The sequence below is a fragment of the Crocodylus porosus genome, unplaced genomic scaffold (assembly GCF_001723895.1).
Source record: "Crocodylus porosus isolate Cpor-Errol unplaced genomic scaffold, CroPor_comp1, whole genome shotgun sequence".
In the NCBI taxonomy this organism is placed as follows: domain Eukaryota; kingdom Metazoa; phylum Chordata; order Crocodylia; family Crocodylidae; genus Crocodylus; species Crocodylus porosus.
Genome location: NW_017728937.1, coordinates 562,482 through 574,042, shown reverse-complemented (window position 1 = coordinate 574,042; position 11,561 = coordinate 562,482). Strand labels below are relative to the sequence as shown.

Sequence of the window (11,561 nt, the reverse complement as noted above, 5' to 3'; positions counted from 1 at the left end):
CGGACTAGATGATCTGCTCAGGTCCCTTCCGACCCTAGAAATTATGAAACTATGACTTTGTGATTTGAGTCAGAAGCAATACCCCATAGGGGTTATGTGAAATAAGAATATAATTCCCTGCTCCAATAGCTGGAGTGGAGAGAGTGGTGTCAACCACCACTCTAGTGTGTCCTGATTCAGGGTGGATAAATGGGACCTCTATCATTTTAGGGACAAATTCCAGTATCTTCCAGGTTCTTGCTCAATATTTCAAACAGCAGGTGGGCCCAAACTATCAACAGGGGTTAAAGATGCATGCTTTGTGTCCAGAGGCATATGACCAGTGGGAGCACGGAGGAAATCAAGCTCTCCCTAAGGTTCTGGGGGCTTTACATTTCTCTACGGCCCAACCCCAATGAGTCCCTGTGCAGGGCCAGTGGGCTTTGTCCACTGTGTGTGAACGGGTAAGGGGGGAGGAAAGGAGCAAACTAGTGGTGGTAGAGACTCCCACCAGGGGAGAGAGCTCTGGAGCACTGGAAGTCACAGATGGGGTAATCAAAATGAAAGGGGTTGACCAGGAAATTGTCATTGTGATAGTGGTCAACCCGACTATGAAAGATATTGTCCACCTCGGACAAAAGGTGGTGGAGATGGGGAGGCTGAAGTGGTGAGCCCCAAGCTGGGATACAGCCCCTCCCCAGTTGACCCTCAAAAGTTTTTTTCAGAGGACTCCCCCATGCCCAAGGCCTGCCTCAGAGATAAACTCAAGGCTCGATCCCATGTCTTTTCAATACATGAGTGGGATGTGGGAGAGGCCAAACGGATGGAGCACCAAATCCCCCTCAGTGATCCATGGCCTTTCTGAGAAAGGTCACGGTGCAATCTCCTAGCAGAAATGCACCAATTGAGATGCCATCTACAAGAACTCATGGACCAGCGCATCATCATGGAAACTAAGAGCCCTTATGCCTCTCCCATCATGATCATACGAAATAATCCCTTCAATTGGAGCAGGGGTACCTCATCTGAGTACAACAAATGTTTCCATCACTGGCAGACTATTCTAAAGAAGTTTGGGCTGTGTGTTGCCCAACCCAAAGCACAGTTTTCACATGCAGGCCTGCTAACTGACAGCCCCCCAGGTCTGTGTGCTAAGTACATTGCCACGAATAAGAAGTTGAGTTTGGCCTGCGATTATCAGGCAGAAATCACTAGGGTCACCCCAAACCACACGTTGCCATCATTGGGGTACTTTCCTGGAAAAGTCTGGGGCAGAGTAAGTCTTGCTTGACTTGAAGCTCAGTTTTTGCATGTCATCCTGCCAACTAATACCTCTCCACCCAGGCTAATGTGCTATGTAATAGCCTTGAAAAGGAGCTGAGTTTGGATCCAGATTGTTGGGTGAAATCCAGCTACAGTCACCCCAAAACACACATCTCTGCCACAAAGGGACTGCTCTGAAGAAGTCTGGGCAGGCTCCTGCGCAACCCAAAGCTCAGCTTCCAAGTCCCAGTGTTACAACTGACAGCCCCCTAAACCTGTTGCTAAACATTGGCCTGAACAAGGAGCTGAGTTTGGGCTGGGATTATAAAGAAATATCCATTCTGGGTCACCCCAGACCATACATCACTGACACCAGAGGACTCTCCTGAAGAAATCTGAGCATGGCATTGCCTGACCCACTGCTCGGCTTTCAAGTGCCAGCCTTCCTAGTGCCAGCCCCTAAGGGCTGTATGCTAATAAGGAGCTGTATTTGGGAGGGGACTATGTGGCAAAACCCACATTGGGTCACCACAAAACACATGTCTCTGCCATTGGAGAACTCTCTGTAAAAATACTGAGCAAAGTTCTGCCTGACCCAAAGCCCAGTTTTGAGTGCCAACATGACAACTGACAGCCCCTCAAACTATAAATACATTGCTCTGAATAAGGAGCTGGGTTTTGTATAGGATTATCAGGTCACCTCAAAACAGATGTCACCAACTCTGACAGACTCTTGTGAAAAATCCTGGGCACAGCATTTCCTGACCCAAATCTTGTTTTTCACATGCCAGCCTGCCAACTGCCAACCCCCAGACCTATGTGCTATTTACATTGCTACAAATAAGGAACTGATGTTAGACTGGGATCATGGGGGGAAACCCACTTTGAATCACCCCAAAACATGTCGCTGCCACCACCAAGGGACTCTTCTGAAGAAACCCAAGTAGGTCTCTGCTTGACTCAAAGTTCAGTTTTTGAGTGGCAGCCTGTCAATTGACATCAACCCTGGAATACCTGTATATTGCTGTTCTGCCAGGCACAGGAGGGCAGAAAGAATGGCTGCATACAAATATAGGGGGCATTTATACACATACTTTCTTTTCCAGCGATGTGCCAGAAATATGCCACTGTGGAGCAGACTCAATTAATCAAGCCTACTTTGCACGCGAGCTGAGGCAAATTGCACTGTGCCATGTGCAGTTGTATAAGTGGTGAAATGCACATCAGTGTGCAGAAAATGGTGGTGATGAGCTTTTGAACTAAACCACCTCTGAGGTGTTTTAGTTCAAAAGCACACCACCGCCTTTTTTGCAGCACTAACGTGCATTTTGCCACTTCTACAATACATACATTGCAGCACCCACCACTGCAACACATGCATGTGTAAGAACGCCCAGGGGTTTTACACCAACTTTTCAAATTTACCTCAAGACCCTACCCAGAAACTTGGTAAAGTTAATTTGAACTGGATGCTCTAATGTGAACAAACCTGACCTGACCACTCACAAGCAAACATTGAATTAAAACAAGTTTATTACAAGCCAAGTGGGGAGCAAGGGTACACCCTAAGTAAAACTTTAACTATTAACCTTTAACTGCAGCTCACAATTGATCACAGTCGTAGTCAGTGGCAAACCAACCTGGGGAGCTACCACCTAGCCCAGTCACTTCAGAAAGGAGTTTCACCCAGGATTAGCATCCAGAGTCTCTACCACCTGTATCAGCTTAGTAGTAAGTGCTGGGCAAGGAGGCCCACCCTGGAGACCCTGTTGCTCCCCCTGCCAGGGGTTGCCACCCTTCTCCTGGGTCTCTGCCACCTATGCCAGTCAAAATAGCAAGGACTGGATAGGGAGGCATACACAGGAGTCATTGTCACTTTGATGCTGTTGAGTGGTGGTAGGGTGCAATGCTAGGGTGTGCTGCTGTGGATGCCACCACCACGGGGTCTCTACTGCTCTGCTAGGAGTTTCTGTTGCTCCACTGGGAGGTCTCAGCTGCTCCTCCACTCCATCAGGGGTATCCACCACTCCTCCATCCTGCCAGGGGTTTCTGCTGGTCCTCTTCAGGTTGTCATGAAACCCCAGATCTTTTAGGTCCTGCCCTCTATCAGTGGTAGGTTCTGGGATTTTTTTCAGCTGTTTTTACTATAACAAATCACCTAAACTTACTACATAGTACTGTGTTCAAAACCACTTTTAATCCAAGGAGTTGATTGAAAATGTCCAGGGAATGACTCCTGCCTGGAATATCTCCCCTTTGCCCACACCTGTGCTTTGTGCCAAAAGTGAGGGCCACACACTGCAGACTATGGCATGGATTACAACCTTTGTATAACTTGACATCAGCATCAGACTTCACAAATATGAAAGGGAGGGCTGATAAACACAAAACCTCATTTACCTTTTAACCTGCCTCTCACCTTACTGTTTCTCTCCTGTCTTTACCATTGTGTACGTCAAACAGTATAAACAAGACTACAAAGAGTGAAAACAGGCTTGAGGAGCCCTTCAAACCTGTGTACCTACTGCATACTAATACAGGTGTGGAGATAAGGAATTACAGAAAGTTTTCACGATGGAACATAACTTTAGTCAAAGATGCAGAACATAATCAGGGTACACATATATAGAAATCTAAATTTTTTAATACATATCACTATGAACATGGAACCTACTTGAATGACTTGGGACATCATTGCATTACTTGACTTTTTGGTTCAGGTTTAAACTATGCTAAAAATTACACCATGGTTATTCTTCTTTGGTTTTTCTTATTAAACACGCAACGGTCTTCTCAGACAGACATTTTGGCCAATAGGAGAATTTTTAGATAGGCACCTGACATGTCATTGCATTATGAATGTGTGATGTTATTCATTTAGAATTATTTTTTGTACTTTGTCCCTGTTATTATTTTTACTTATTATTTATTAAGGTAAAATAAAACACATTTATTTAAATTGCTTTCTGGCAGGAAATACAATGTTATACATTTTCTCTCCTTCATTTTTTCTCATGGAAACATATGGTGTGTGTGTAAACTCACACTGATTTTTCCAAGCTTAATATTTATTACCATATTTACTCAAATCCAAGACAAGTTTTTGTCCCTCATTCAACATGAGGAAAAACATGCCTCTTCTTGGATGAGAGCACCAGTACTCTGGTCTCCAGCTAGGTCCTGAATTAGGCAGTAGTACAGGTCAGGGATCAGGCAAAGGATGGGGCAGCAGTTTGCATAAAGATCAGGAAGAAGCACACGTGAGGATCAGGTGGGGAATGGGACATTAGTGTGGGTAGGGGAGGGCAGCAGCATATACTCAAGATTGGGCAGGGGATCAGGAAACAGCATGTGTTGGGGGACTGGGCAATAGCTTGCATGGGGGGATTGGGAAGCAGCAGGGATCACAGGTTGGAGCAGCAGCACACTGGGAAGCACATGGGGAATTGGGCAGCAGCATGCATTGTGATCAGGCAGGTGTTGGAGATTGGGCAGCAGCAGGGGTGGACAGCAGCACGTGGTGGGGATTAGGTGGCAGTACAGGCTGGGAACACGGAGCCAGTGGTGGGCTCTGGGTCAGGGGACAAGTGACAGGGCACAGGCATAGGGCAGGAGAGCAAGGGTCAGGGCTGCCTGCTTCCCCCATTCCATGGTTGAGGACAGATTTAAGACAACCCTCTAATAACTAGATTCCATACATGGAAAATTACAGCAGATTATAGAATTATAATGTTATAATTTTCCATGTATGGAATCTACCTATTTGGGATAGTTATCCTACATTCAAAGCCATTTTGGATTCAGGTAAATATGGTATTAATTGCAAAATAAATCATCATAATCAATGCATACCATTCCATTCAATAACAGAACATAGAAAATAGATGAGAACAGAAAATCACAGTATTAGCATCAAAAGTAATAGTAGTATTAGTAGGCATCTATCCATCTCCAAGACAATAGAATTACTCCAAGTGAGACATCAGCTCCGTAAGCCTCCCTTGAAAGATAACACAAAGCTGGAGTGACCTCTCTAGGGCACAAAAGCCTGAGTAGCGTATACAGAGACACTGAGCTCTCCATACACTAGTGTCCCTCTGTCGGCTTTGCAGGTTTAATCCAAAGGAAAGGCAGATACCAATACATTCAGAACCAGCCTGGCTGCAAAAGGTGCTAGGTCAAAGATCATCCATTTGTCCATCTATCGGAGCTCCACTCCTAGACTGAGTGCCAACCAGGGTTCAAGAACCCAGTCTATTCAGTCATAGAGTGGATTTCAGTTCAACTTTCTGGCGGCATTTCCTCTGCCAGAGGTAAAACTAGTATCCCCCACTAAGGTGTTCTTCTGCACAAAGCCATTGGTACCCTAGAGGTTGCCAGGTTATTTAACCGGTGCTCAGCACTTAGTGTTAGCAGGTAGTTCCAAACCTGACCTGACCTACATTAGCACTAGTCCTGTGTTCTTAATTCCCAGAGTGAGACTTTAGTATGTATTTATCTATCTATGCATGTCCTTCCTGATGTCAGAAACAATAAAGATTCATAAAGAAACAACATGACTTGGCACGCTTTCCTAAGAGCTCTGGAGAACTCTTCAACTGTTGGTGCATCTCCACATCCTACCTTTTTAATTCTAAAATTCCATCATAGTAACACCATCTCCAAGTCTCACCAAGTCTGTGGAAACGCACAAAATGGTTGCTAGTATTGCATGTTACCTCAACTACCTTGTACCTGCAATGAGAAAACCTTTGAACGCTGATGAATTTGCAAATGTCTGTTGTCCTCTGTTGAATTGATCAGCACTGGCAAAATGTTTTATCTAGAAACATTCCATCTACTTAAATACAAAAGACCTAAATACAAGATACAAAAAAAGGCATTTGGGGGGGCAAGAAAACAAGGTCCTACTGTCTCTGAGAAGTCAGTGATTGACATTTGAGAAAGCATGGTTCAATAATTTGATATAGAACTAGATATGCATATATTTTTATTTCGATTGACTTAATGTCATCACAGCTACAACACAACTCTTACACTACCAGTTTACTTCATGTCATGTATAGAAATCTCTTGTGGACAAAGCCAAGAATTAAATGCAACCTGAAAAGGCTTCTTTGGAAAGAGTCCCCCAATGACCGAGGGGTGCAGTTTGGAGTGACCCAAAGAGGATCTTCACCTGTAATGCCAGTCCAAAATCAGCTCTTTATTTGGTGCTATGTACATACATACCACACAGGTCTGCGGGGGGGAGGGGGCCATCATTCGAGAGAGAGGCACACAAAAACCAAGCTTTGGGTTGAGCAGGGGCCTATCCAGGCTTCCTCAGGAGAATCTCCCAGTGGCAGACATGTATGGTTTGGAGTGACCTGAAAAGGCTTTTCATCCATAATTCCAGCCCAAAATCACCTCCTTATTCAGTACCATGTAAATACATGGCCCAGGGAACCATTGGTTGGCAGGCTGGCACACAAAAACCAAGCTCTGAGTCAGGCTAGGAGCTACCCAAATTTCTTCAGGACAGTCCCCCTGGGCATGGAGATGTATGATTTGTGGTGACCTAAAGTTGATCTTGCCCCATAATCGCAGCCCAAATTATGCTTATTTGGGGAAATGTACACCGCACACATACCCGAGGGGCTGTCAGTTAGCAGACGAGCAGTGAAAACCAAACTTCAGTTCAATCAGCATCCTGCTCAGACTTATTCAGAAGTACTGCCCCCTCCCCCCACTGGTGAAAAGGTGTAGTTTGGGAAGACCTGAAAATGATTTTGCTTCATAATCCCAGCCTAATCTCATCTTCTTATTCAAGGTTATGTACTTGATACATGGTATAATTTTACAACTTTATTTAAAGTTAGCTTTGAAAAACCAGCCATGAACCAGGAATAAGGAACTAGAGACTGGGACTAAAGAACTGGAATTTAGGAACCTTTAGCTTCACCCAAGGGGCACACTCAGGCCCATCCTCCCCACTAAACTTGGCTGCCCTGTTGGGGAGTTGCCAAAATCATCCTCCTTCCATCAACTCCTATCCCCTAGAGAATTAACTCTCATTAGGCCTTGAGGGTCCTACTCCCCCCCACCCCCCAGGAATTTGGTCTATATATAGTCCTCAATGTCCATCTCTCTAACCCCCAAACACTCTTAACCCTACTTCCTTCTGCCCCCTGCTGATCTCTTCCTTGTCCATGGTAGACAACATCCTGCTATAGATCCCACCCCGCTGTGCTTCCCCTAGGCTCCCTCACCATAATAATCAGAGGCTAAAACTAGACAAAGCCAAGCCAGTAAGACCTTCCCCCTCCTGTTTGCTATCCCTATAACCCACCAGCCTCATGCAACCCCCTCTCAGTCTCCTCCAACACAGCCCCTACCCTCACCTGCTGCTACAGCCTTCCTTTAGCTGTCAGTACCCTCAAGCCAGCCTCAAAATCCCCCTCCCATGTGCCTGCATAGTCCCCAGCGCAAACAAAAGCTGCTGTACACATAGTTTTTCCTGCCAGCAAAATCTGAGGAAACCATCATGCAGCATCTTCCAGGAAAACCAGACTGAGCCCCAGGAGGACTGAATTGCATGCAGTAAAAACAACTCTTAGCCACTCCCTGGAGGTCACTGGGATTAGAAGCTTCACCCTCAGGCTAAATGGAGCTGCCGTGCAATTAACCACAAATCAGAAACTGGAATGAGAGAAAGGAGGAAAACACCAATTAGGAGCCAAGCTTGTAAAAATATTTACTAAAGCCATGAGCTGAAAGCCAAGTGAAAGTCCCATGTGCTTTCCCTGGCAGCACCATGCCCCCTGCTGGCCACACCTAGCAGCTATAGCCATCAAGCACTGGAAGGAAGTTCTTCAGATCACAGCCAGTAGCTTGTCTCCCCAAACCAAAATGCAGGCAGGGGGGTGCAAAGGTTGCCCACCAGAAAATAGGAACAAGCTCTGTCACAGAGTTTGGGCCTGAAAGTGAAAGGCAAACTGCAGCCAGAGAAGGGGATTACCCAAATCTGACACGGGCATACTGTTCTCAGTGAAAGTGCCACAGAGATTTGATAAGCACAATACCATGGGAAATCTACACCCACCCAGAGGCAGTGCCCCCTGCAGCCAATCCATCATGCCATCAAAGGGGTAAACAGCTGGGACAAGGGTTCTAGTCCCACCTCCTACAAGAGGACACTTTATCACAAACTGCCCTGGATCAAGCCTTTGCTCCATTAGTCAATAAAGAGAGACACCACTAGGACAGGATTGGGACCTCATCCACACTTGGGACAATGCTGCTCACTGGGAGCATCATCTGGGAAGGGCAGAGAGAGATAGGACCTCATCCACTCAGCAAGAAACAGCTTATCAGTGAACCCCAGCACAGGATCCCCTTGTTGGAAGGCAGAGGCCCAGTGCTGCTCATACAAAACTATCGAGGCTTTATTGACAGGGGACCCAGGGCTGAATCTAGGCTGCAGTCCAGTGCACTCAGGGCCCATCACGCTTGCTGTCCAAAGCTGAAGAGGGATTCTTAAACCGCTCCAGCCCCCTGCTGCATCCGCTTCATCAGCTCCTCATCTTGCATGGAGAGCTCCGTCAGCTTCTTGCCCATGCGTTCATGGATGTCCAGGTACTTGGAGACACAGCGGTCCAGGCATACAGACTCCCCTTTGGAGAGCTCAGCCTCCTTGTAGTGGGGGGGGACACACTTACGGTGGCAAGAATTGGTCATCCTGGGGTACAAAGGAGGGAGACATTATGAGAATTTCCACACGCCCCTGCTCACCAGGCCAGTTTCTTTCACACACAGCCCAGCAACCATTCCAGACATTAGTTCTTCCCCCACCCCACTCTGTGGATACTTATACGGCCACTGCACCTACCCTGCTATTGCATTCTAGGCTTTCCTTTCCACATGCACGCAACCCTGCTGATGCTCTGCAGCCCCATCCCCCTGCCATCACAGATCCGTACTCCCCACATAGCTCGACCAGTGTATTTCCATCCAACCACAGGATCTCAGACATCTCACATACACGCAGCTTTATAGTGATGCTCCTTAAACACAACCTGCATCCTGCAGGGGCCCCCCAGAAAGGAAATGGACATAGAGATATTCTTGCACTTGAAAGCAGGAGTCCTGTGGCCTGCAACACCGCACAGGCAGGCATTTCCCTCTCTCCTCCTCCCCATTCCCCCCCCACCCCACCCTTAGGAGCATGGAGCAAAGCCCAGAGCCCTGCAGGGGTCTTTGGACAGGGTCATGACCTGTTGTACATGTCAGCCATCATCTCCACCTCCAGCTCCGCTGCCAGCTGCTGTGCCCGGACAGGATCCATCGCCTGAGCTCTGTGTCCCGTGCAGCTGGGGCAGGGCTGGGATCTCCTGGAAAGGCACAAAAACTGTCAGTGCTGCCCCAGGCCCGGGCAGACCCAGCCACACCCGAAGCCGCGTCCACGACGACCCCAGCGCACCCGAGGCCGCGGGGACCCCGAGGAGCTGGCGGCGCCTCCCTACGCGGCAGCCCCTGGACCCACTGCGCGGAGCGCGGTCAGACCCCGGCGGGGGCGGGGCAGCCGCGGTACCGTGCCCCGCCCGCCCCCTTCGACGCCAGCGGCGCTTCCCCTCCCGCCTCGGCCGCCCCATGCCCGTGCGCAGGGGCCGGGCGGGGGCAGGCGGCCCCCTCCACCCCACCTGCCAGGCGGAACCACGTGGGGGCACCACCACTTCCGGGAAGGAGGCGTCCCTCTCCCACGGATCAAGTAGCGGGGAAAACGCCACTTCCGGCAGCGCAGCGATTGGGCCGGATCGGGAGGCCCGGCCTGCCAACCACGGAGACGCGCGGGAGCGGGGCTCGGAGGGAGCGGGAGCGGAGGGCGCGCCGGGAGCGGGGCGGGACATGTTGCCATGGGGACGCGCGGGCTGGGGTTGACGTGCCTTTGGAGGGGCGGGCAGAGCGGGCGGGATGTGCGTGCTACAAGCCGCTGCCTGAACAGGCCGGCAGGGCCTTGGCGTGGATGTGACAGGTGCGCGCGCACACAGCCGACACCACCGTGCGCTCCCCAGCTCCAAAAGCAACCGGGGAGGGAGCTTGCATTTCCTGCAGGCCCCTGCTCGGAGCAGCCTGGAGGGGCCACGTGCAGCACCTCTCCTTGTGCGGGTCCCCAGGGGTGAGGGGGCGCTTTCCTGCCCTGAGCCGCAGTTGCTCCTCCGGCAAGACGTGGCGGCCGCTACAGGCCAAGGGCAGCCCCCAGCTGCATGGGGCTGTTGGCAGGGGAGGCAGATGCTCCGATGTGGTTCAGCGTGGTGCTAAGTGATGAGTCGGTGTTGGAGTTGAAGTCGGACAACCTAGCTGTGTGACTTTGGGGGCAGGAGTCGGCACGACCAGGGGACCCATGATCACAAGGATCCTGGATCCCTTGCAGAGGCCATGGAAGAAGCACAGCGATGACTTGGGTGTCAGGGAGCTCCGGCCAGCCTGTCTGCAAACACAGCAAAGGAGTCAGTTTAGCTTAGTATGGCTGTAGGTTGGGAGCAAGGGGCACTGGCAGGGCAGCAGGTTGCTGTGGCTTTTAGTTTTGTTTTACATTTAATTTCTGAGGCAATAACACTTGTTATTTACTGAACAGTTAGAAAGTGCCTCCCCTCTCTGCAATCGTATACAGTTGTCCTCTTTTGGACTAATGCCCAAGCTTGCAATAGTTAAGGTTGCTGCCTAGCTCACTCATAGCCTTCCCCAAAAGGCTTCCTCATGCTTTGACTCTGCTTAAGGAGGAGTGGCTGGAGAACAGTTAAGGAAAAGGCTTTATAGTGTTTATGATATGTGGAGGGAAGTGGGTCTTTTCCTTCCCTGGACAGATGGTGGCTGGACTTTACCTTCAGAAAAAAGCCTGCAGGCCTGCTCCCTTTGTGCCAATAGTCCCTGTTGAGGAGAGTGACAGCCGCATCTGAAAAAAATGGCTAGAAAATTGAAGTATCCATCTGTTTTAAAGGCAAAAGGGACACAGATAGGAATTCGGTCTGATTTCCTGCAAAATGGGCCAGAACGTTCATTATACTTCTCGTGTTCTCATTGTTGGTGCTGTGCAGGACCTGTGTGCCTCATCCATCTCTGGAGGTCTTTATAGGTACGTGGTGGAAGCTGGACCATCTCCCAAGGAGCTCCCAGTGGGAACAAACAAGGTTCAACACCCCTGCCCCACCCCTGCCCCAGCCCTGGCACAATCTGTGGGCAAGGCAAGAGCCCCCAAGGGGACACTTGCCTGCCTGTACACTAATGCCAGGAGCCTGGGCAACAAGCAGGAGGAGCTCGTCCTCCTGCTCATTGCAAAG

The 11,561-nt window shown here is 49.3% G+C and overlaps 1 protein-coding gene across 1 annotated transcript; it reads right to left on the bottom strand.

The window, feature by feature from the left end:
* Positions 1 to 6,273: 6,273 nt before the first annotated feature.
* On the bottom strand, positions 6,274 to 10,003 carry TIMM10 (translocase of inner mitochondrial membrane 10). The gene is made up of 3 exons (XM_019547201.1): positions 9,924 to 10,003; positions 9,498 to 9,614; positions 6,274 to 8,962 (listed from the first exon to the last, which is right to left on the bottom strand). Exons 2-3 carry the CDS (start codon positions 9,566 to 9,568, stop codon positions 8,761 to 8,763), a joined length of 273 nt encoding a protein of 90 aa, XP_019402746.1. The 5' UTR covers positions 9,569 to 9,614; positions 9,924 to 10,003; the 3' UTR covers positions 6,274 to 8,760.
* Positions 10,004 to 11,561: the final 1,558 nt, after the last annotated feature.